The following is a 21,733-nucleotide window of genomic DNA, read 5'->3' on the forward strand; positions in this document are numbered from 1 at the left end:
TTAGATCAGGAAAGGAGAGGAGTGTAAGGTCTATAATTGTCCCTTATTTATCATATCAAAAGTGCCACGCCACCTCCTGCAGAGTCTGCGTGAGAGATCGGGTTAGACAAAGAGCTTCAAGGAAGCATGCCTGCAGGAAGGGGGTGTTGGTTCAAGGCTTCGCATACACTTGGCTGCACCTTTATAGCCTCTACCTTTATTCTTACTATACTCTTCTTGGCTGTACATTCGTTGCCTTTATTCTCGTTTTGGCTATTGTTCTATTGATCCGCGAACAGAGCATGTTGTATCTTTGCAGTCCAAGAGAGACAGCTTCTCTAAGTAATAAAGACTAAGACCAAAGATTAAATGTGGACAATGCCCCAATCAATCTATCATCTGATGTGACCTTGCCTCCAGAAACTCCTACAACTTCACAAGCAGTTTTGCGGCTCATGCATAGTAAATATAGAGACTTAAAATTTCCAGATATGTCCAACAGACAAAAATCAATGAATTAAACTAAGTTAGAAAGAGTTATCCCAGTAGTTCAGAGAGTTCTAAAAAAAAGGGACCTCCGATTATAAAAGAAAAAGAAAGATTCTCCCAACAGTTATGATTAAGTTTAGTCCAACTTACGTTATAGGGATTGGTGGTGGTTTCACACAAAATATAAAGTTAGTAACATCATATTTCCTGAACCAACCGAAGAATCATTTCCTTATACAGGAGCTTATAAAGATGAAAATAGTTGGATAAAAATAAAATTAAAAAGAGTATAATGTAAGTACAACCCTGTCTTAGGTTTGTTAATTATTAAACATAAAAAGGCTGAATAGATGACGCATTCTATTAAACAATATGCTAGACTTGTTTCGCACCACTTAGCTTAAACAGTTGGTGGGATAGTCATCAATTTTCATGTAATTCATCAATGCTTTGCCTTTTTAAAAAATTGATTACGTGCTTAAATAAAGAATCTATTTCACAATCACACACTGTATAAAAATGTTAATTCTCCTCAATAAAGATACACTCAGATGCAATTCTTTTGAGTCTGTGTCTGTTTGTCACTTCACCGACTCCGTGCCCACCTATCCCGAGATCCCTGTCCCGTTGGTCCCAGTGCTCCGGCCGAGCTGGTCCGTCGCACAAAAGCACACTTTTTCATTCTCTCTAGAGCTCCTGTCACTCAGCTTCATTATACAAATCTAGGCATTGGAACACTGCTACAAAATCATGAGGAGACATCTACCTGCTTTTTATTCTCTCCTTTTGAAAATGCTAATATGTATGATAAACTAGATGTTGATGACAATTTAGCTTTGACAATGCTTAAGGATACAGGTTGACCCATTGTAACAATGAGATGTACAAGACACTATGTTGAAAACGAACTTTACAACTTTGGGGAAGGGAGAAGAAGGAACTGGGGAGGTAGGGGAAAAACAAAGGAGGAGGTAACAATGCTTGATAAGAAATGTACTCATTACCTTACTCATGTAATGTAACCCCTCTGTATAGCATCTTTACAATAAAAAATATATTAAAAAAAAAGAAAATATCAAGTTAGGAGATGGAGGATGGAGGCATGGTTTTCCTACACCTTCACACAGAGCAGATCTTGCAGAGATCAGTGCTCTTTCCTACTGTGGCTGGGCATGGTTCAGCCTTCTTTTCTACAAGATACTTCAGGCAACCTCTATCTTGCAGTAAGAAACATTTATTTACTGTTCATGGTCATTCTCTTAGTGTATAAAATGTATCCTGCCATTCGAAGCACTTTCGAAAACTATAATCTATTTTCAGCTGCTCTAGGACCTATTATTTAGCAAAGTGCTTCTTAGTGCCTTGAAACATCCTAACAATTTAAAAGCATTACTGTAGTTTACAAAATATACTATGTGTCTGAGCAGGTTTTGCCTTTGTCATGCGTTCAGCACTCCTTACTGCATTATCCTGCACCTCAGCACTGAGTGTTCTGCCTCCTCCACCTTCCTGGGGAACATCACGACCCTCCCCACACACTTGATAACCATCAAGTCTCAGCCTTGTGTTCTCTCTACATATTCCACAATCATTCTAACCCACAATGAAGTCTTCATGTGCTTTGTTTCTTCATTTAGGTCTCTAAATGAAACATTTTTAGCTAAGACCACAATCCCAACTTCTGATTGGAGCTTCCTTTTGCTTGCTATTAGCATAAATTCATCATTCTCAGGGAAACTTACTTGCCTTCCCACTCATTTCCCTTCTGCATGTTAACAGCACCACTATCATCCAGTCATCCAAGCTGAAACCTTAGAGGTTCCTCTAATGTCTCTTTTCATTCCCTATCTCTAAACGACTGCTAAGACCTCTCCATTCTAACTCTGAAATGTCATTCAAGTTTGCCACCTCTTCCCAATTCCAATGGACTTTCACCTGCACTCACTTCAATGCCTAACATATTTCTTTCAACTGATCTTCTTCCCTGTGTCTCCTTTGTTTAAACCATTCATGGACCAAGAAATTTCCCTGTATCTTCTAATAACTCTAAGAAGAAATGTTTCCTTACAAATTGGGTTAATGTATTCTTCATCACTTCTTTTAAAAAAAATCTCCATAGTCCTTCAGAATAAAATTGTGTCTCCAGACTGCCTTTAAAACAGTCAAAATTGGGGGAGCAGGGGAAGGATGGGAATGGATGGGAAGGGGAAACAAAGGAGGAGGCTACAATGCTTGATAAGAAATGTACTCATTATCTTGCCCATGTAATTGTAACCCCTCTGTACGGTATTTTCACATTTAAAAAAACAGTCAAAATTGTATTTTGTAAGTGTATTTTAGGGCAACCACATATAAGGGCCAGGTGCCTTTCTCATTACATAATATTATGTGACTGACCCCACCAGAGGCACTGCACAAAATAGTGAAGCTGAGGAGCTCCTCCTGAAACACAGGGCCAATGGCTGGCAAATAGAGCCCATGGCCATCACCAACCCATGTCTTAGCACAGGGCTGCTACAGGCAGGAATGGCACTATTTTTCTGTCATAAGAAGACAATACAAAGGCTCACTTTCCTTATTGGTACAGTATAGATAAAAATTACATCATGGAATTGTTGTGATTATTCAATTTACATATTAATATCTGAAAATACTGGTGCACTTGTTCTTTGTAAGAGGTTGGTACAATCTCAAAGTTATGGTTTGTCAACTATAATAGTTTTCCAGACAAGCCTGCCCATCCTTAGTGGAGATATGTCATGTAAACAGAGTCTTTAACACTGAACCTAGAAATTTGAATGTTGAAGCAAACTTCTTAAATTTAGGGTAATACATCACAACCCAGCCACTACACAATTTTACATAATATCTGGAAACTGACAACTAAAAAGTCATAGGAAATTGAAATCTCCACCTAAACTTGCCCCAGATGAATAAATCTCAGTGAAAACCTTCCACCAAATCAAACAAAGAAGGCAAACTATGTCCTCAAACACTCCACAATAAGAGGGAAAAATTCAAACAAAGAAATCAACAATCAATGACAAGAACAATCAATGAATTTAAAGAGAAGATGAAAAACTGTGGAATAAATTTAAAGATGATACAAATAACCAACTAACTGAACACAAAGAGAATTCAAACAGCTGACCGAGAGACAGAAAACAATGCAGGTATAAAAGATACCTATATCAATAAAAATATAGAAATCTTTTTTTTCTGTGTCATTGGAACATTTTCTTTTTTTTACTTTTATCTCTAAGTAGTTGTACAAAGGTATGCCATTTAACAAAGCAGTTTATGAATACAATGCATCTTGACCAATGTCATTCCTTAAAACATTCTCCCCCATCCCTCCCAACACTACCCTTCTTTCGTGTTTCTTAATTTTGAGGCTATACATGGAATTCTTGACTGCATTGTCTCTACTTTTCTGCATTTTTCTAACCCTCGTCCCTTGAAATATTAGAAATGAAGAGCTCAATAGCCCAAATAATAAACATAACTGAAAGTCTACCTAACAGAGCAAACAAATTAAAAATAGAGCACCAGATTAAAGATAAAACAGAGGAAATAAACCAATCAGCTAAGAACACTAAAAATAAATCATCAACAAAATATCAATATAAAACACAAGACTTCTGGGACACCATCAAAAGATCAAATTTATAAATCACAGGTATAGAAGAAGAGATACAAACCAAGGGCCATTAGATTTTAAAGAATCTAATTTTTGTAATTTTTAAAAGGATTTTTTTTTTTTGTTGGTCATAGGGCTTGAACTCTGGGCCTGGGTGCTGTCTCTCAGTTCTTCAGCTCAAGGTAAGCATATTACCACTGAGCCACAGCTCCACTTCTGGTTTTCTGGTGATTTACTGGAGTCTCATAGACTTTTCTGCCCGGGCTGGCTTATTACAGGCATGAGCCACCAACGCCCAGCTAAAAGGAAAATTTTTGAAGCAGGTATGCCTTGCTAATAAGAAATTAATCACAATCTAATACATCAAAACGATACTTAAAGTATTGATATAATTTACTTACATGATTTTAATACACAGTCTTGCCAGAGGCTCAGTACTTGATCCAAAAAAATCCTATTGGCTTGGACAAAAAAAAAATACAAATGAAGAGAACATAGATAAAGACCCTAAATGTTCCCAAGAAATGACTCCAGGAGAGTAATGCTGATTATGAATGTTTTAGTTTCTAGATCCCAGAGTAAATAGACATTTACAATGCATTATAAAATTTTAATTATCATTTAAATGGATGAAATAAGGCTGATGAGTGAAATGTGAAAATTGCATTTTCTTGCAGCTAATCAAAAAGCTAATATTTCAGGCAATAGTCATTTAATCCTCAGCGTCAGATTCACAAAGTTCATCATTCTTATCATTCTGCCTGACATTATCTACTAGAAGTGATCAAGTCTTTCTTCATAGTTTTCTATCATAATTTGCTTATTAGGCTCTTCCATGCTCAATACATAACTTAGACCATGTTTATCAAAAGACAGCCAAGTGCCAGGCATGTTGGTACACACATCTAATTTTAGCACTGGGGATCTCAAGTTTCAGGCCAGCTACATAGGAAAATCCCTACCAAAAAAGAAAAAAAGAAAGAAAGAAATGGCTAAAACAGTAGATGTGAACTACCCTCTACATAAAAGGGCTTAACAGGCATACACAGAACATTGCATTTCAACAGCAACAGACTATCTACACCTCTCAAGAACATGAGGAACATCTTCCAAGATAGTTAACATTCAGCCACAAAGCACACATTAAAAAGAAGATGTAACTGTAACCCCTCTGTACAGCATCTTTACAATAAAATAAATTTTTTAAAAAATTAAAAAAGAAGATTGAAACTAAGAAGTACCTTTACTGACCATAATAGTATGAAACTAGAAATCAGTAACAGGAAAAAATTTGGAAAATTGGCAAACATTTGAAATTAAGCAAACATTTGAAACATTTGACAAACATTTGAAACACCATTAGGACAAAGAAGTATTCAAAGGGAAAATAAAAACTAAATTGTTATAAACAGGATATCAAAATTTGTAGGATGCAGAAAAAACAGTTCTGAAGGAATACTTAGTAACAAACAAACAACCGAAAAAGAAAATTCTCAAATAAGAAGCTTAATGTTACACATCAAAGAACTTAGAAAAGAAAAATGACCTAGGCTCAATGTTAGTAGAAAAGCACAGTAGTAAATATTAGAGCAGAAATAACATATAAATTGGAAAAAGACTTTAAAAGGTGAGGCATTGGTGACTCATGCCTGTAATCTCAGATACTTTGGAGGCTGAGATCTGAGGTTTACAGTTGAAAGCCAGCAGGGAGGAAATGTCCACGTGACTCTTATTTCCAATTAACCACTCAAAAACTGAAGTGGAGCTGTGGCTCAAAGTGACAGAGCTCTAGCCTTGAGCAAATATGCTAAAGGACAGTGTCCAGGCCCTAAGCTCCACAACCAACAAAAAATAAATAAAGAATTTGAAAGGTAAAACTACCAAGTTTTTAAAACATTTTCAGGCTTGACAGTGCATATCTATAATCCCAGCTTCTCAGGAGATAGAGGCTGGAGTGTTTCAGCCCAAGGCCAGTCTACTCAAAAGCTCAAGATCTTAAACTAATTCAAAAGAACTGAGGGTGTTTGTTTACCAAATCCCAGTTTAGATAGCAAGATAATCTATATCAAGAAATTATAGCTAGCCTAAGTCTAGATTTCAGCCTTGAAGACAACCAAATTGAAAATTTGTCTATATTTTATAGATTTTATTTCTATTTTCTATTTTCTTATGATTTTAAGTACATTTCTGAAAAGATGCTTGATAGGAGAGAGAAAAAGCATGTAAGAAATTCATACAATATTATTGAAAAATCTTACCATTGAAGACACTTCCTCTTTCTCACTCTAAAAGATCTTTTTAGTCTCCTATTGATCATATGAAAAAAAAAAGAAAATGTTTAGCTCCAATTTCTAACAAAAGTCAATGACATTTTATGTAATTCAAAATATCCATAAATAATAGGATTCTTGAGTTTTATGTTACTGCTATTTTAATATTTAGGGGTCAGGTAAGAGAAGGTTCCATCAATCTGGGTGTGAATTTGACAGAGGGGAAAAGGTAAGCATTTGACAAAACCATAATACTAGCTGTTTTCAGTGACGGAAAGTCTGAGGGTGCTCAATGAAACTGAATCTATCCTACGAGTCACCTTTGTAGAATTCTGTTTACTTTTGCAACCCGTTATATAGGCATTCTTCTCAACCCTCTCCTAGATGGGAAATAATTCTGCCTTATGAATTTGATTTCTTTTTTTCCCTTCTAATGTAATTAAAGAGTCGCAATCTATGAGTTGCATCTGCCTTAAGAATTATCCAATCTTGCACAATTTTCAAAGCATTTCTCCTAGAAATTCCTGTGGAAATTTAAATGGAGTAAAGTTGCAATGCAGTATTATTTTCTACAGGCTTCTGGCTTGATTTCAAGACAAGAAGTATCTTGTTAGCTCCCTTTCTAAGACATAATAATTCCATTACTATTTCTCTATTAAAAGATTCAGCAATTAGCAATGTATGTATATGTGCTTAGCATTTTATTCTTGACTTTTAAGGTTTACCCTGATTTTCATTTAAAATTTTGTAACCTAAAATATGCTCCCCGGGTTTTTCTACCTTGCTTAGCATTATACCTCTACAGTCCAGAGTAATATAATACTCTAGATTCCCCCTGCCTTGTCAAGTTATTTTCATGGTAATTATAATGGACTGTGAAGTACTCCTTCTTAGTGTTAGTATTCACATCTGAAATTTTGTGGTCCAATTCTCAACTGAATAAGAGGCCACAGTTCTGAGTCCAGCTGGGTTCTAGACCTGAAGCTTTGACAGAGTTGTAGCAATGCATGGGTCTGCCTAGGAACTATAGAACCAAAGGAAGCCAGGATGTGAACCCTGAGTAAGAACGAACCTTATACCTAAGGAAACATTTAAAGAATCCAGTTAAACAGAATGGACACTGAGTGTTGCAGGAACTATATAAGATGAAATGTGTTCATTTGGACAAGCTTATAATGGCTCCTTCAGGCAAGGGACATCTTAGGTAGACTTGTCTAGGCAGAGTGGGAGTTGGAGGAACTGGAGAAGCAATCCATTCCCAACATTGTGAATTTTATCCATCCTAGAGTAATTAGTGAGGTTACAAAAGTATATATTAGAAAAGATGAAATTAGAACATTGAAATGTCATGTTTTCCTACGCATATTTTACTTCTGATGACTGAAAAAATTAAGGAATTCTTTCTGACTGTTAATTACTGAAAAAGTTTAGAGCATTTTATCAAATAAAAAAAAGCACTTGCCAGAAGGGTCCCAGTTTTCAACAGTAATTCTTCCATTTCTTCTATAAATATAGGTCTGAGGTCTGTTCAAAATGGCAAATTTAGAATTTAACATAGGGTTATAGATGAAATTATTTTATTTAATCATATATGTCATACTTAAGCAATAGTTCATTCCTTGTCATATTAAATTGAATTCTTTCATTTATCCATCAGAAGAATTAAAGCATTTAAGAAAAAATATAACTAAAATTAATGAAATGTAAGTCAAAATATCAAAAAAGCAATACAATTTATAATTGTTTATTTGTATTCCCTTTAGTACTATGTAAGCTTCATGAAGGCAAGTATTCAATCTTTCTTTTTTATGTATATGTGTGATTAAAAACTTTGGAATATCTCTAGTAGAAATTCAGAGAGAAGAAATAAGTGAAGAGTTAAGGTACACCAGAAGGAAGTACAAGTGTTGAACCATATTTGAAGAGAAGACTCAGGTTTCTTCCTTTAAATTGTAGATAAATGACATTTTAGCAATAGGTTTTGTTCTAGGCCTTACTGTTAGAAGGGAGTTAGCCACTTTTTTTCATAATCACTCACTGTACAAAAAAGTGATGAGGCAGTCAGCTAGAATTATGAAAAGAAAACATAAATAAATAGCAGCCTTTTGCCATTGACATAATGTGTACCATTAACTTTTATCTCTTGGTTTTTTGTTATAAGGTAAAGAATGAGAAATATCAGGCAGGGCATTGGTGGTATGAATATGGCTGTAATTCTAGCTACTCAGGAGGCTGATATATGATGATTTTGGTTCAAAGTCAGCCCCAGACAGGAAAGTCCATGAGAAACACAGCTCCAATTAACCAGCACAAAGCTGGAAATGGAACTTTGACTCAACTGGTAAATGGTCAGCCTTAAGAGAGTAAGCTAAGGAACAGAACCAAGGCCATTCAATCCACTGTTCTGGCATAAAAAAGGAGGAGGAGATTACGGATTACAAATATTACCGATTTGTGCTTGTATATTAAAAATGAAGGGATATGAAGTATGAAGGCAATAAAAATACACATCTCTAGATGAAATGGAGGAGATCAACAAGAGAACAAAATATTTGGCTAACATTCATTATTTTTATAAGCATGTGTGACTTACAGGGAGGCTTTTTAATATATATCTATTTATCTTTGGTTCTATCTGCTTTGTCTAATGAGTCCTTCTTAGAAAAAGTAGTTAATCTGAAAAAAAGGAAAATTATACCATGCTGGACTATAGGAGAATGGAGAAAAGACAACAGTGTAGGAAGGTATGAACTATAGAAAAACTTTCTAAAACATCTGTAAACCTTTTTGGAAAAAGTTACTTAAGATTTAGTCTAAGATAATGGTGGACAAAAGAATCCTAAAAAGAGAAACATAAATGACAGCAAAAATAATTTTTGTAACTTAGAACAGGATATCAGAAGAATATTCAGGAGAATGCCTAGAGGACACAGATGAAAATAAGTAATCAAATATAAATTTTCCAAGTGATAGGAATAAATATACATGTGTTTTTGTTAACAAGAAGTAATGAAAATAATTTTAAACTGGGAAACATTAAAATACATTATGACTTTCTTATACATAGAACTAGAAGAAATACAACATGATTTTAACAAAAAAGAAGAACAAGGGAATCCATTCAATTCTCATACTTGATCATTTTCTTTTAAGCAATACATGTCATCATGGCATAGAATTACATTTCCTACTTTCACTTTTTTCTTTGATAAATAATATTTAAAACAATTATAGGTTAAAGCAGTTAAAATTTTTGACTAAACCTTTTGTAATTATAACTACAGGAAAAAAGTATAAATATTACACTGATTTAGGAGATAGAAGGAGAAGGTTAAAGAAAAATCATAGATAGTCCATTTTATTTTAAATAACAAGAGAACTGAGATAGAAATAGATATTTAAAAGGATTATTAAAGTCAAAAAAGTAGCCACCAAACATATTAGGATACTCTTAGAAGATTCATAACATAAAACAATTTTTAAAATCACCAAATCACAAAATGATAATATCCACTAATAACAAACTGACAAAAAGAAAGATATAGAGAGTTCAAGATTTTCAGCTTCCAGGATGGGGAAATCAATGAATAATATGTAAGTTAAAAAGACATGAAAAGTCTGAGACAAGCAGAGATCAGATAAGATGATGATGTTAAGCTAAATGAACCCCAAGATAAGGACACAAGTGGTTTTTTTCTTTCTTGCTATTGTTTCTAACGTATTTATAAGGTACCATGTGATTTTTTTTGTTGCTTTGTATGTCCCTCCCCTATGGTATAAGCCCTGTTTTCTCTGTATTGGATGTTGGTATAATTTGGGAAACAGAAGGGAAAAAACAAATTGTTTAAATAGGGATACAGGTTGACACGCTATGTCGAAAAACAAACTTTACAATTTAGGTGGGGGGTGCAGCAATTAAAAGAAAAGAAAAGAAAAAAGAAAAGACATGAAAAGAGTCCAACAAATCAACAGAAGTCCTACAAATGGACCATACTTAACAGGATTACTTCTGGAAAGAAAGAGTTAGAGATAGACATAGGCTATACAAGTTAATTTTTTTTAAATCTTACAATATTCTGTACTTTTTGACTTTCCCTTACTATGTGGATATATTGTTTTTATTACATTAAATTATAAAACATTTTCTGATAACTAAGTTAGCATTCTCTTCAATATCGTCTCAAAGCATACTCTTACTAAAGATAAAATGAACATACTGACTCGTGTAAAAGGAATAGACACAGCAATACCAGGCGAATAATAGTAACAACATTCCAATGATTATCAGCATCATGATTCCAAACATGTCAACTGAAATATACGAAAGAAATATAGTTTAGCAACAAAGTAAAAATATTCTTACATTTTTATGTTTTCTAGAATGATGAATCATGATTTAAAATGCATTCTTATACTCTGATTCTTCAATATGCAAATAAATAAATAAAGCTATAGAAATAAATAAAGCTACTAACATAGGCATCAGTGACATTAGAAAATAATCTGAGTTGGTAAAAGAAGGCCACATTTAGGCCAGGCACCAGTGGCTTATGCCTGTAATCTTAATTACTCAGGAGGCTGAGATCTGAAGATCATGGTTCAAAGCCAGCCCAGGCAGGACAATCTGTGAGACACTTATATCCAATAAACCACTAGAAAACCAGAAGTGGTGCTGTGGCTCAAGCAGTAGAGTGCTCGTCTTGAGCTGAAGAACTGAGGGACAGTGCCCAGGCCCAGAGTTCGAGCCCCATGACCGACCAAAAAAACAACAACAAAAAAAAGGAGGTGGCTTTTGGATTCTTTCTCTCCAAATTGACTAAATAGTAAACTACTGGGATTATTTTTTTCCTTTATCTCTAATTTTATTTCCAGTACTCTCTCAAAGATAATATATCAGATACCTCAGATGGCTGTTTCTATGAAGGTCATAGCACAGATTGCTTGTTGTTTAAGTGTCAGCATTTCATTATCAAAGAGATGATGGTGCTTATTGTCAGATCTCTGATTATAGGAAACTTGCTCCCCTTCAGTGCAATGTAATGTATTAGTCCAGAATACTATCAAATGAAACTAGAAGGTGAAAACAGGAAACTAGACTTTCTGTTCCCAGTAAATACACAAAAGTGTTAGTTCTTTGGACTAACGTATGATTTAAATGTGTCTGTCAATACCTGGAACTAGTAGCAATTTAAGGACAAAATATTATCTTTTTCACTTCACTTAAGAGAAAACCAACTAGATATTCTAGATTAGGTTTCTTTATATGATAAGGATTTAGCTGGAATGTCTTTTGTTTCAATGTTTCTGGGAAACTCCTTCAAAGAGATTGGTAGATTTTCCTACCTTGATAATTAACATATAACACATTAAAAGTGTGACATTACAGATTCAATTTAATTTTTTTGTGATTGGTATTTTCTCAGTCTCATAGATTCATTACTCTGAATGGTGAGTCTCAACACTGGGTTATAAGCTAATCAGCCTATTTCTGAGTTGAAGAAATAGGTTATAAGGCTACTAAGCATATCTGTTCATTCTAGGACTAGTTTATAAAGAACTCTTAGAATTTCTAAAACAGCATAAAAATACAAATATTCCCAGACTAGGTTGTGCATATCATACATGGAATACTGTTAGAAATGAAATTCAAGTATTTAACAAATGCTATGGTAGGGCTTCTGCAGACAGAATGAGTGGAACTTCATCTGAACCAACAATGGCTGGAAGAACCAATGAGGCCACATCAGGGAACCTGCTGATGAATAGCCCTGAACTGCTATGTTTTGCTAAAGGAAACATAATAGTTTAAAATCCTTCCAATGTAGCAAATCACTAGTATTTGCAAGTCAGTTGAAATAAAGTACATAAAGCTTTCAATAAGAACAACTTACCTTTACAATTTCCCCAAAATATAGAATTGAATTTACACCCAGCATATGGAAAACAGTATTTTTTGCAAGTCCTTTCTTCCCTGCACCAAATACACTGTATTGGAAAGAAAAATACATAAAAGGAGTATTCAAGAAAAATAAGAACAATCACAATACATGTTTAGGGCTAGTTAGCTCAATGGTATTTAATAAATAACAGCCATCATCATTTATCATTATTATTTATAGTAGATTCCATTGGTGGTCAGCCAAGATTCTCCTTACTTGGCCTATGCACTTAGCACTCAGAGGTAGTGAGTGCTGACTGCCAATGGCTCACAAGTTTTCTTCTTAAATGATTACCCTTGATGGATGAGGCCTACCTTGCCCTTGAGATTAATGTTCTCTTAGATCAGTAATGGATTAATATGGGGTTCCAAAGAGTGGGCAGCCTTATCTCAAGTCAGAAGTAACTCTGCTATATGTAATGTTTTTGCCCAAGTGCTGGCCATGAGTTAGGCTACATGTAGCCTTTAGCAGAGACTCCATCGTTCCTAACTCTGGTCCCTTGTTTACCTTGAACCCCTCATTCCTTCATGGGATTTTGCTAAGGAGCCATCACTCAAAAGTCACATGTACCTAAATCTTTTTCTCCATCTTTGCATGTAGGGAACTAAACCCAAGACATTATTTCATGAAGTTCTAAGTACTGCATTAGATACTTTTAAAAATGTTTTCAATACTTTTTCTCATTCCCTTGTCTGCAGCATTAACTCTGTCCTGTAGGGACACTGTCCTGTAGTGGCACTGTTAGCCAGACTTCACTTCCTTGTATCTGTGGACAACTGATGATCAGATAATGTGGAAACAGGAAAAGTGAGTTATAAGTCACTTGTTGAAGAATGAAAAATAAAGATATAATAGTGGAAACCCATTGGGAGACAAGATTACAACCCCGTAGAGTAAAAAGTTGGGGACAAATTTGTAACAGTGGATGTCACTAGGGTCTACACCAGTATGTTCTAAGTCTTTCCCATATGTTAACTCATTCCTTCCTCATAAGAACAGTGTGGGGGCTACGTATTAGTATGTACTTTTGGTAGATGAGAACAATAGACACCCAGCAATTAAGTGGCTACTATAGGCATACACAGTAAATAAAGGAGGCTGGGTTAAGCAGCCTGTTTCTGTATTGATACCCAGTTGTTTAAGACTCAGCCCAGACCTCTCCTAAACACTTCTTGATGAATATGTTGAGACCAGAAGAGGTAATGATTCACCAAATGTAAAGAACCACCACTTTGACACAACTTGAGAGATCATAGGCCACCTTTCATTTGGTGTTGGCCAAGATCAAAGGTCAGGTCAAGACATTAAAGAAAAAGACTGAAACTATTGTTGAATGGACTCTATCTTCTTTCTGCAGTTACAGACTGGAATTGTGAAGATGAAGCTTCGATTCAAGCACTATAACCTTCAAAGACTGGCTCTGGTTATTAGAGTTTCTAGGAATAAACTCCATAGCATTTGACAATTTTAATTGCCAGACTAAATCTAAACCCAACAGAGAGAGCTTGTGATTACTCAAGTGCTAAGCTGACTCTCCAGCTTTAGTAACCAAGTCCACAGCAGGTGATCTCCTAAAGCAGCAGTCCTCAGAAGAGACATTCTTTCCTATTCACCTCTCCGATGGGGGCTCAGAAAATTCTGGAAATGGAGATACTTCAGTAGGCTAGCCTAGAGCTGTCAGACAGGTAACCAACCAACTCAACATCCAATTAAGGAAGCTCACAGAGCATATTATAGGCTCAAATGTATAGTAATGTTAGCTGCTATCCTCTTTTCTAAAGGGGAGATTTTGCTGTTGCTATCTTGCTTTCTCTTTTTTATTGACTAGAAATAGGAGTTTGGGAGTTAGTTTATTGATTATATAGGCTCAAAAAACACACGGAGCTAGAGGAGTCCTATTAAAATACAACCAAGAATAGCATATCTCTCAGAGACTTCCTGACTTAGAGCTGGGACAATAACTAACAATGGTGCTGGGTACATCTAATTTTAGTTGAAGGCTGATTATTTTGTGAAGAACATTTTTTTAAATATAGAGATGAACAACACGCATGCTTTAAGATATGGGTAAAGATATATAATTTATATATTCTGAAAGAACAAAGAGTGAAATAAGCAGACTAAAGTAGCTTGCTTTATTTAATGTTGTATCTGACCACTGTGTGTCCCCATTCTTCTGAGAATCATACCCTTTTCTTCATGGACCTCTTCCCCTAATGTTGTGTAGTTTTGCAACTGTCACTCTGCTTTTCCCTGCCCATTTTCTACTACTAGTTTTATGACCCATGTAGTATCACTCAATGTAGCTCATCTCTTTCTTCCAGTAACTCATGCTGGTTTGAGCATAAGACCCAAACAGAACAAATTAGACTCATCTGTGGAGTTACATACAGATCATTGGGAAAGAGATGTAGGCAGCAAGTGTCTTCCTCAGCTGTATGGAGAATGTACATTTACTACAGGGGAAAATGAGGTCAATAACCAGGACAGGAAGAGCTAAAAGGTAAAAAGAAAGAGAAAAATAAGAATAACAGTCTTTGAGGAGTGGCGCTGTGGCTCAAGCAGTATAGAGCTTGCCTTGAGCTGAAGAGCACAGGGACAGCGCCAAAGCCCAGAGTTCAAGCCCCACGACTGACCAAAATAAATAAATAAATAAATAAAAATAAAGTTTCCGAGTATTATAAAAAAAAAAAAGAATAACAGTCTTTGAGATTGAGCTGAGCATGCCCAAAGCAATCCAAATTTGTAAAGTATGAATTCTTCATGTCATTATATTAGCTTGAGTTTCTGTCACTTATCCACAAAAGATACCTTAACAACTTTAAGTCTAAAAGTCTTCAAATACCAAAACTTCACACTCATTGTCTAGAGGAACAGTATATTAAAATCCCTGAATTAGTCATGTGTAACAAGACAAATTACATGGATTTTTTTACTTGTAGCTAAGTAAGATGACCCCTAGAAATATGAAAAACCTCTGCCTCTAAGGTGTGTGACAACTGGGAATTCATCTCAAAGGTTTCAGAATAATGGTTACTATTACACCATGGGAAAACTAGAGTACTCCTTTCAGGGCTCAAGCTTGTTTTAATAAGCTTTACTAAAACTATCCTTGAAATGAAAACATGCAGAAAGGGGGAAGGTATGTAATAATGTTTAGTGGCTTGCTAATGTTAAAAAATGGCAAGGAATGAAAATGAGTGTTCTTGTGTAAGGGGAATTTCAAAGTAGTGGACACTAGAATGAAAGAGCGTTTACAAGTTATACAAATGTTCCATAGAGCATAGATCACATAGGTATATAAGTATTGGCTTTGCTTTCTAGTGGGTCAATTTAATTAACAGTCTAATATGTAGACTTTACACAGAAATAATACACATCTCTAAATGTAAGCATGGAACATATTTAAGATGTAATCGAAGTTATTAAGAAAAGCACTCACGGGGCTGGGAAGGTGGCTCAGTGGTAGAGTGCTTGCCTTGCATGCATGGGTTCAATTCTTCAGCATCACATAAGCAGAAAAAGCTGAAAGTGGCACTGTGGCTCAAGCTAGCCTTGAGCTGAAGAGCTAAGGGACAGCCCAGCCCCCAGTTCCAGAGTTCAGGACCTACTACTAAAAAAAAAAAAGAAAAAGAAAAGAGAGAAAGAGAAAGAATGAAAGAAAGAACGAAAGAAAGAAAGAACAAAAGAAAGAAAGAAAAGAAGGAAGGAAGGAAGGAAGGAAAGAAGGAAGGTAGGAAGGAAGGAAGGAAAAGAACTCACTTCTAGTTGAAATGACCAGGCAAGATTCATTTAAGGAGTAAGGAAACTTTATTCTAGGTCATGAGGGCTGGGTAACATTTGGGAAGATAAGAGAAAGGACTTTGACCCATAAGATAATGAAAGAATGAGAAACATGTCCCATGGATGGCAAAGGTGAAAATCTGTCATGGTGGAGTTTTGTGAGATCACTGGGAAAGATAAATTTCTCTTTGATTATTCTGGGTTCTACTCTCTAAGAGGTTTTATTTAATAATAAAGATTCAATTGAATTATTTACAGCTAAAAGATGACATAGTAAAAGAAAATTAATAAGGCATCAAGATAGACTATCAGGAAAGAGGTGGAGGGTAGAAATTGGATGGGGTCGAGAGTACAGGATAACTTCAGTTGAAAGAAGGGAATAGGTTATAAATGTTTTAAACATGACAAAGGAGCCAGGTTTATAGATTTAATCCTAGTTACTCAAGCAGCTGAGATCCGAGGATTATGGTTTGAAGCCAGCCCAGGCAGAAAAGTTTGAGAATCTTATCTCCAATTAGCCACCAAAAAGCCAGAAGTGGAGCTGTGTGAAAAAGCTAAGGGACAGTGCCTAGTAACTAAGTTCAAGCTTTACTAACAACACAAAATAATAAATAAACAAATAAATTCATAAGTAAAGAAAACAAAGGACTTGAAGATTTCTAAAATTAGAGCTCTGGGAGAATAGAATGAGGAACAAATGAAAAGTGAATAAAATAAACATCTTTAGAGAAGACAAATGATGATTTAGTTATAGATATTTGAGCTTGAAGTGATTAAAAATACCATTCTGAAGGCTGGAGTTATGGCCCATGTGATACAGCACCAGTCTAGCAAGCATAGTGCCTGGAGTTCAAACTCCAGTATCATCAAAAAGAATAAGAAAAAGGGAAATATTATGGAGGAAATATCTATCGTAAAAGACATCAAAGGCATCAACTTAAGATTCAATTATATGCAAGTAATTATAGAAGCCATTGGCTAATTGTGAGATGCACAAGTTGAATGCACAGCATTCAGAAATGCTCTCATTGAGAACACAGAGAGAGGGGAATTGGAAAGAGAAGAGAGAAGAGGTATGATAATGTGCAATGTCAAGATCACCAAGGAATGAGCAAATTTCCAGAGAACAACCGGCTAACCTGCAAAGTCATTGCATTTGGTTATAGAAATGCTTTTGTAGCCGGGCACTGGTGGCTCACGGCTGTAATCCTAGCTACTCAGAAGGCTGAGATCTGAGGATCTCTGAGATCTGAGGATCGCGGTTCAAAGCCAACCCGAGCAGCAATATCTGTGAGACTCTTATCTCCAATAAACCACTAGAAAACCGGAAGTGGCGCTGTGGCTCAAGTGGTAGAGTGCTTGCCTTGAGCTGAAGAGTGCAGGGACAGCGCCCAGGCCCAGAGTTCAAGCCCCGCAACCGACCAAAAAAAATTTTTTTTTAAAAAGGCTTTTGTAAACTTTAAATCATCTTACTAAAGATTAAATTGTTTCTTTTTCTTCTAGGAATGTAAAAGATGGGTACAGAAAAGGAGAGAGGAAGGGTAAACAAATGCAATTATGTTATTGTGTATATACTATGTGGAAAATGACATACTTAATTTGTGGGCAGGGATGGGAGGAGAAAACTGGGGGAAAGTAAAGGAAGAGGTGACATTGTCCAAAAAAAGAAGTGTACTCATTACCTGACTTACAAAATGGTAGCCCCTTTGTACATTACATTAACAGTAGCAATAAAATTATATTAAAAAAATAAAATCACACTATGTAACAAGCAATAGTAGCATAAGTACTTTAGCTACTTTTTGTTCAGAAAGAGGAGAAAAGCAATGTGGCAGAATTATATTGGATTTGTCATAGAGAAAGCAAGGAAGTAAGAAGGGTTCTGAGTTTGTGAATGCACATGTATTTCTATCCATGCCCAGGCATGGATAGAATAAAGAGTTAAACGGATCAGCCTTAGAAATTAAAATAGGTTTTGTTAAGGGAAAGAGAGTATAAGAGAAAAGACAATAGGGTTGATTCAAAAGAAAAATAAGAGAAGATGGTCTTTATAGATGGTCTCAATCTTTAAAAAATAATCAAACTCCAAAAGGAGGGTATTGCCCAAAGCAGGTAAGGTGGTGAAAATAGTTGCCAAGGAAAGTAATACATGGTCTCTCTTTATTCCTTCAGTAAAAGTGGTATCAGGATGTCCACTGGCATATCCCCTGAGTATAATTCTGTTCACTTTCCCTTCTTCTATGTTCTACCACCCTGTGTGTGCCCACATGTGTGCACATGTACATACACAAACACACACACATTTTTTAAGAAAAATCAGTGGATATCTTTGTGTAATAAGAATTATGTCCCATATAAATGTATTTTAAAATCATGCGAATAATGATCATTTCTTGTGAAGTATTTAAGAGATGTTAGGCTCTGGGAGTTTTACAAGTCCCATTCGGCTTGTAGCTTCACTCCTTCCTGTCCTGACTAGTTATCCAAACCAGGATGAAATGAATGATAGAGAACTGATTATAGAGGAAAAGAACTGGAATCTACTCTGATTTATTTTTAAATCAATTGCCAAACTCAGTCTTACAACTCTCATTTGCACTTAGGACAAGGTCATCATTGTGGCATCATGACTGAGAAATAACATTCCAAGGTTTCAACAATAATATATAACAACTCTAAATGGCAATTAAAGCCCTGATAAAGGGGCGCTTAACCTTTTTTACTTGGCCTGGTTTTTGAAGTTTTCTTTCTAGTAGAAAAGATTATGTCAACCAAATAAATGCTGTGTTTATGAATATGTGTTGGTGTTAAGGTTATAAATTACTTGCTTTATATGGACTTGGTTTTGGTAAGAATATTTTTTAATTGTAGGAAGGCTAGTTTCCTACTATTAAATCACAAAGGAAAGATATTATTTAAGAAAATAGATTCTAAGTTTCAGGTAGATTCAGATAGATTCTCTCAGAGCTAAGAAGTATAAATGTCTCATTTATTACATAAACTTGAATACTTTTGGAAATTATAAACAATTTCTCTTGGTCAATGAACATAAAGTGGGATGATCCCGGACATACAACATCTGCTTACCCTCTTTTTAGTCTAAGAAAAACTCATGTATTTTTGGTTGTTTTATAATCTGTCATTTTTAAATCTGCAGAACCCATCAATGAATGCTTGAGTATACCTATCCCCTGAATTTCCTTATTCCTAGGATTCCATGAAGATATTGTGTGAGAATGCTTTAAGATAAAACTATCTTGTTGTATTATACAGTGTACTAAGTGCCATTTGTCCACCTTCTAATGGCTCAAGAGTTAATTCTATAGTTATTGAATGCTTGCCACATGCAGGGGAATGCATGAGGAGTCAGAGATACAAACTTTGTCTTCAGGAAGCAGAGTAAGGGAAGGTGGAAATAAGACTTTTTATATGCTATGACCTAAAATCTTGAAATGTATATATTTAAGTCCAAAAGGAATATAGAGGAATTTGAGGAGGTTTATTTATCCTAAAAGGATGAGTAAGGTTGTACAAAAATGGCAGCAATTTTTATCAATTTGCAGAGCAAAGTTAATATCTAGAGATATGTATTTTTATCTACACAATGAGAGTAAAGACAACTACTGAGACCGATAGGATGTAGAATAAAATTGGAATTTTAAGGATATAGTTTTGGAATTACTGGTATGGAAAATTTAGGAAATGCTACTAAGGCAAATAACAGGTAATATTTTGGCTCAGTTAAATCTAGAAATTGTATATTTGTACAAATTGTAAATTGTATAGATCCAGACTTTGATGTAATATGCTTAAGCAAAAATCACCCAATAATACAGGAAATGAATAGATAAAACCAATCCAAGCTGGAGGATATAGACAAAGTACAGTTAAAAATAAAACTACTGCTATTATAGTCTTAGTTGTTGCAACTGCTAATGATATATATATTATATCCTGTCAATAATCATCACCTGCTAACATCACCAAATCATAGGCAGTGGTCCATATTTATTTTCTAATGAAAATCTTCAGCATGAAATACTACTGCCAAAAATTAAGCTAAAACTGATCAATCTCCTATATTTAGTTACTACCTTATAAGAACAGAAGAGGAGGCATGATAAAGCCAATCACATCAACATGGATGTGACCAACAAAAATCCACAAAGAGGGAAAGGTCAAATTAGGCCTATTTGCAGATGGTATGATTCTGTACTTAGAAGGCCCAAAAGATTCCACCACAAAACTATTGGAACTGATCACTTCAGTGCTGTGAAAAAAGGCATAAAATCAACAACAACAACAAAAAAAATCAGTAGTTTTTCTATATGCCAACAATGAAGGGGCTGGAAAAATGTCAGAAAAATAATTTAATTCACAGTAGCCTTTAAAAATACTTAGGTATGAAGACCTATAGCCATCTAATCTTCGATAAGGGAGCTAAAAAAATAGAATGGAAGAAAGACAGCCTCTTCAGTAAATGGTGCTGGCAAAATTGGTTAACTACTTGTAGAAAACTAAAGCTAGATCCTTATATATCACCCTGCACCAGAATCAACTCCAAATGGATCAAAGACCTTGAACTCAAAGCAGACACTCTGAAAACATTACAGGATGGAATAGGAGAAACCCTAGGTCTCCTTGGCACAGGCCCAAATTTTCTTAATAGAGACCCAGAAACAAACACAACAAAGAAAGATTGGACAAATGGGATTGCATGAAATTGCAGAGCTACTGCAGTTTCATAGCTAGCAAGATCAATAGAAAGCCCACGGATTAGGAGAAGATCTTCACTAGCCATACAACAGACAAGGGTCTCATATCTAAAATATACCTGGAACTCAAAAAATTAAATCCCCCAACAACAACTCTTTAAAGAAACAACTGCCCAATATATAAGTGGACTAAAGACTTAAAGAGGAACTTCTCTGAAGAGGAAAGAAGGATGGCCAATAGACACATGAAGAAATGCTCAACCTCCCTAGCCATAAAAGAAATGCAAATCAAAACAACATTGAGATACCACCTCTCTCCAGTTAGAATGGCAAAAATCAAGAACTCTAATAACAACAAATGCTGGAGGGGATGTGGACAGAGGGAACCTTCCTGCATTGTTGGTGGGAGTGTAAACTTGTTCAACCACTTTGGAAAGCAGTATGGACTCCACATAGAGCTCCCCTATGATCCAGCAATCCCACTTTTGGGCATTTACCCAAATGTTTATAAACAAGACCATACTAAAGCTACCAGCATGACTATGTTTATTGCAGCATTATTTACCATAGCTAAGATATGGAACCAACCCAGATGCCTCAGTAGATGAATGGATCAAGAAAATTCCAATACACAATGGAATTCTATGCCTCCATCAGAAAGAATGACATTGCCCCATTTGTTAGGAAATGGAAAGACTTGGAAAAAATTGTTTTAAGTGAAGTAAGCCAGGCCCAAAGAAACATAGGTCCCATGGTTTCCCTTATTTGCAATATCTAGTATGTGTCTGAGTCAAGCAGAAAAGGTCAGATAAGGTGATGTTAGGGAAATGAACCCTAAGATATGTATTCAAATGTTTTTTTCTTTCATGCGATTGTTTCTAACACATTTATAAGATTATTTCTTTGTTGCTTTGTATG

The 21,733-nt window shown here is 35.3% G+C and overlaps 1 protein-coding gene across 1 annotated transcript in view; it reads right to left on the reverse strand.

The window, feature by feature from the left end:
* Pttg1ip2 (PTTG1IP family member 2) overlaps window positions 1-21,733 on the reverse strand; it is a 65,514-nt gene that overhangs the window by 38,832 nt on the left and 4,949 nt on the right. The window contains exons 3-4 of the mRNA XM_042684522.1: window positions 12,270-12,363; window positions 10,596-10,689 (exon numbers count right to left, since the gene is read on the reverse strand). Of these exons, the coding sequence (XP_042540456.1) occupies window positions 10,596-10,689; window positions 12,270-12,363 (188 nt within the window). The remainder of the gene's footprint in view (window positions 1-10,595; window positions 10,690-12,269; window positions 12,364-21,733) is intronic.

Source organism: Dipodomys spectabilis, unplaced genomic scaffold (assembly GCF_019054845.1).
Source record: "Dipodomys spectabilis isolate Male_0828 unplaced genomic scaffold, ASM1905484v1 ptg000089l, whole genome shotgun sequence".
Taxonomy (NCBI): Eukaryota; Metazoa; Chordata; class Mammalia; order Rodentia; family Heteromyidae; genus Dipodomys; species Dipodomys spectabilis.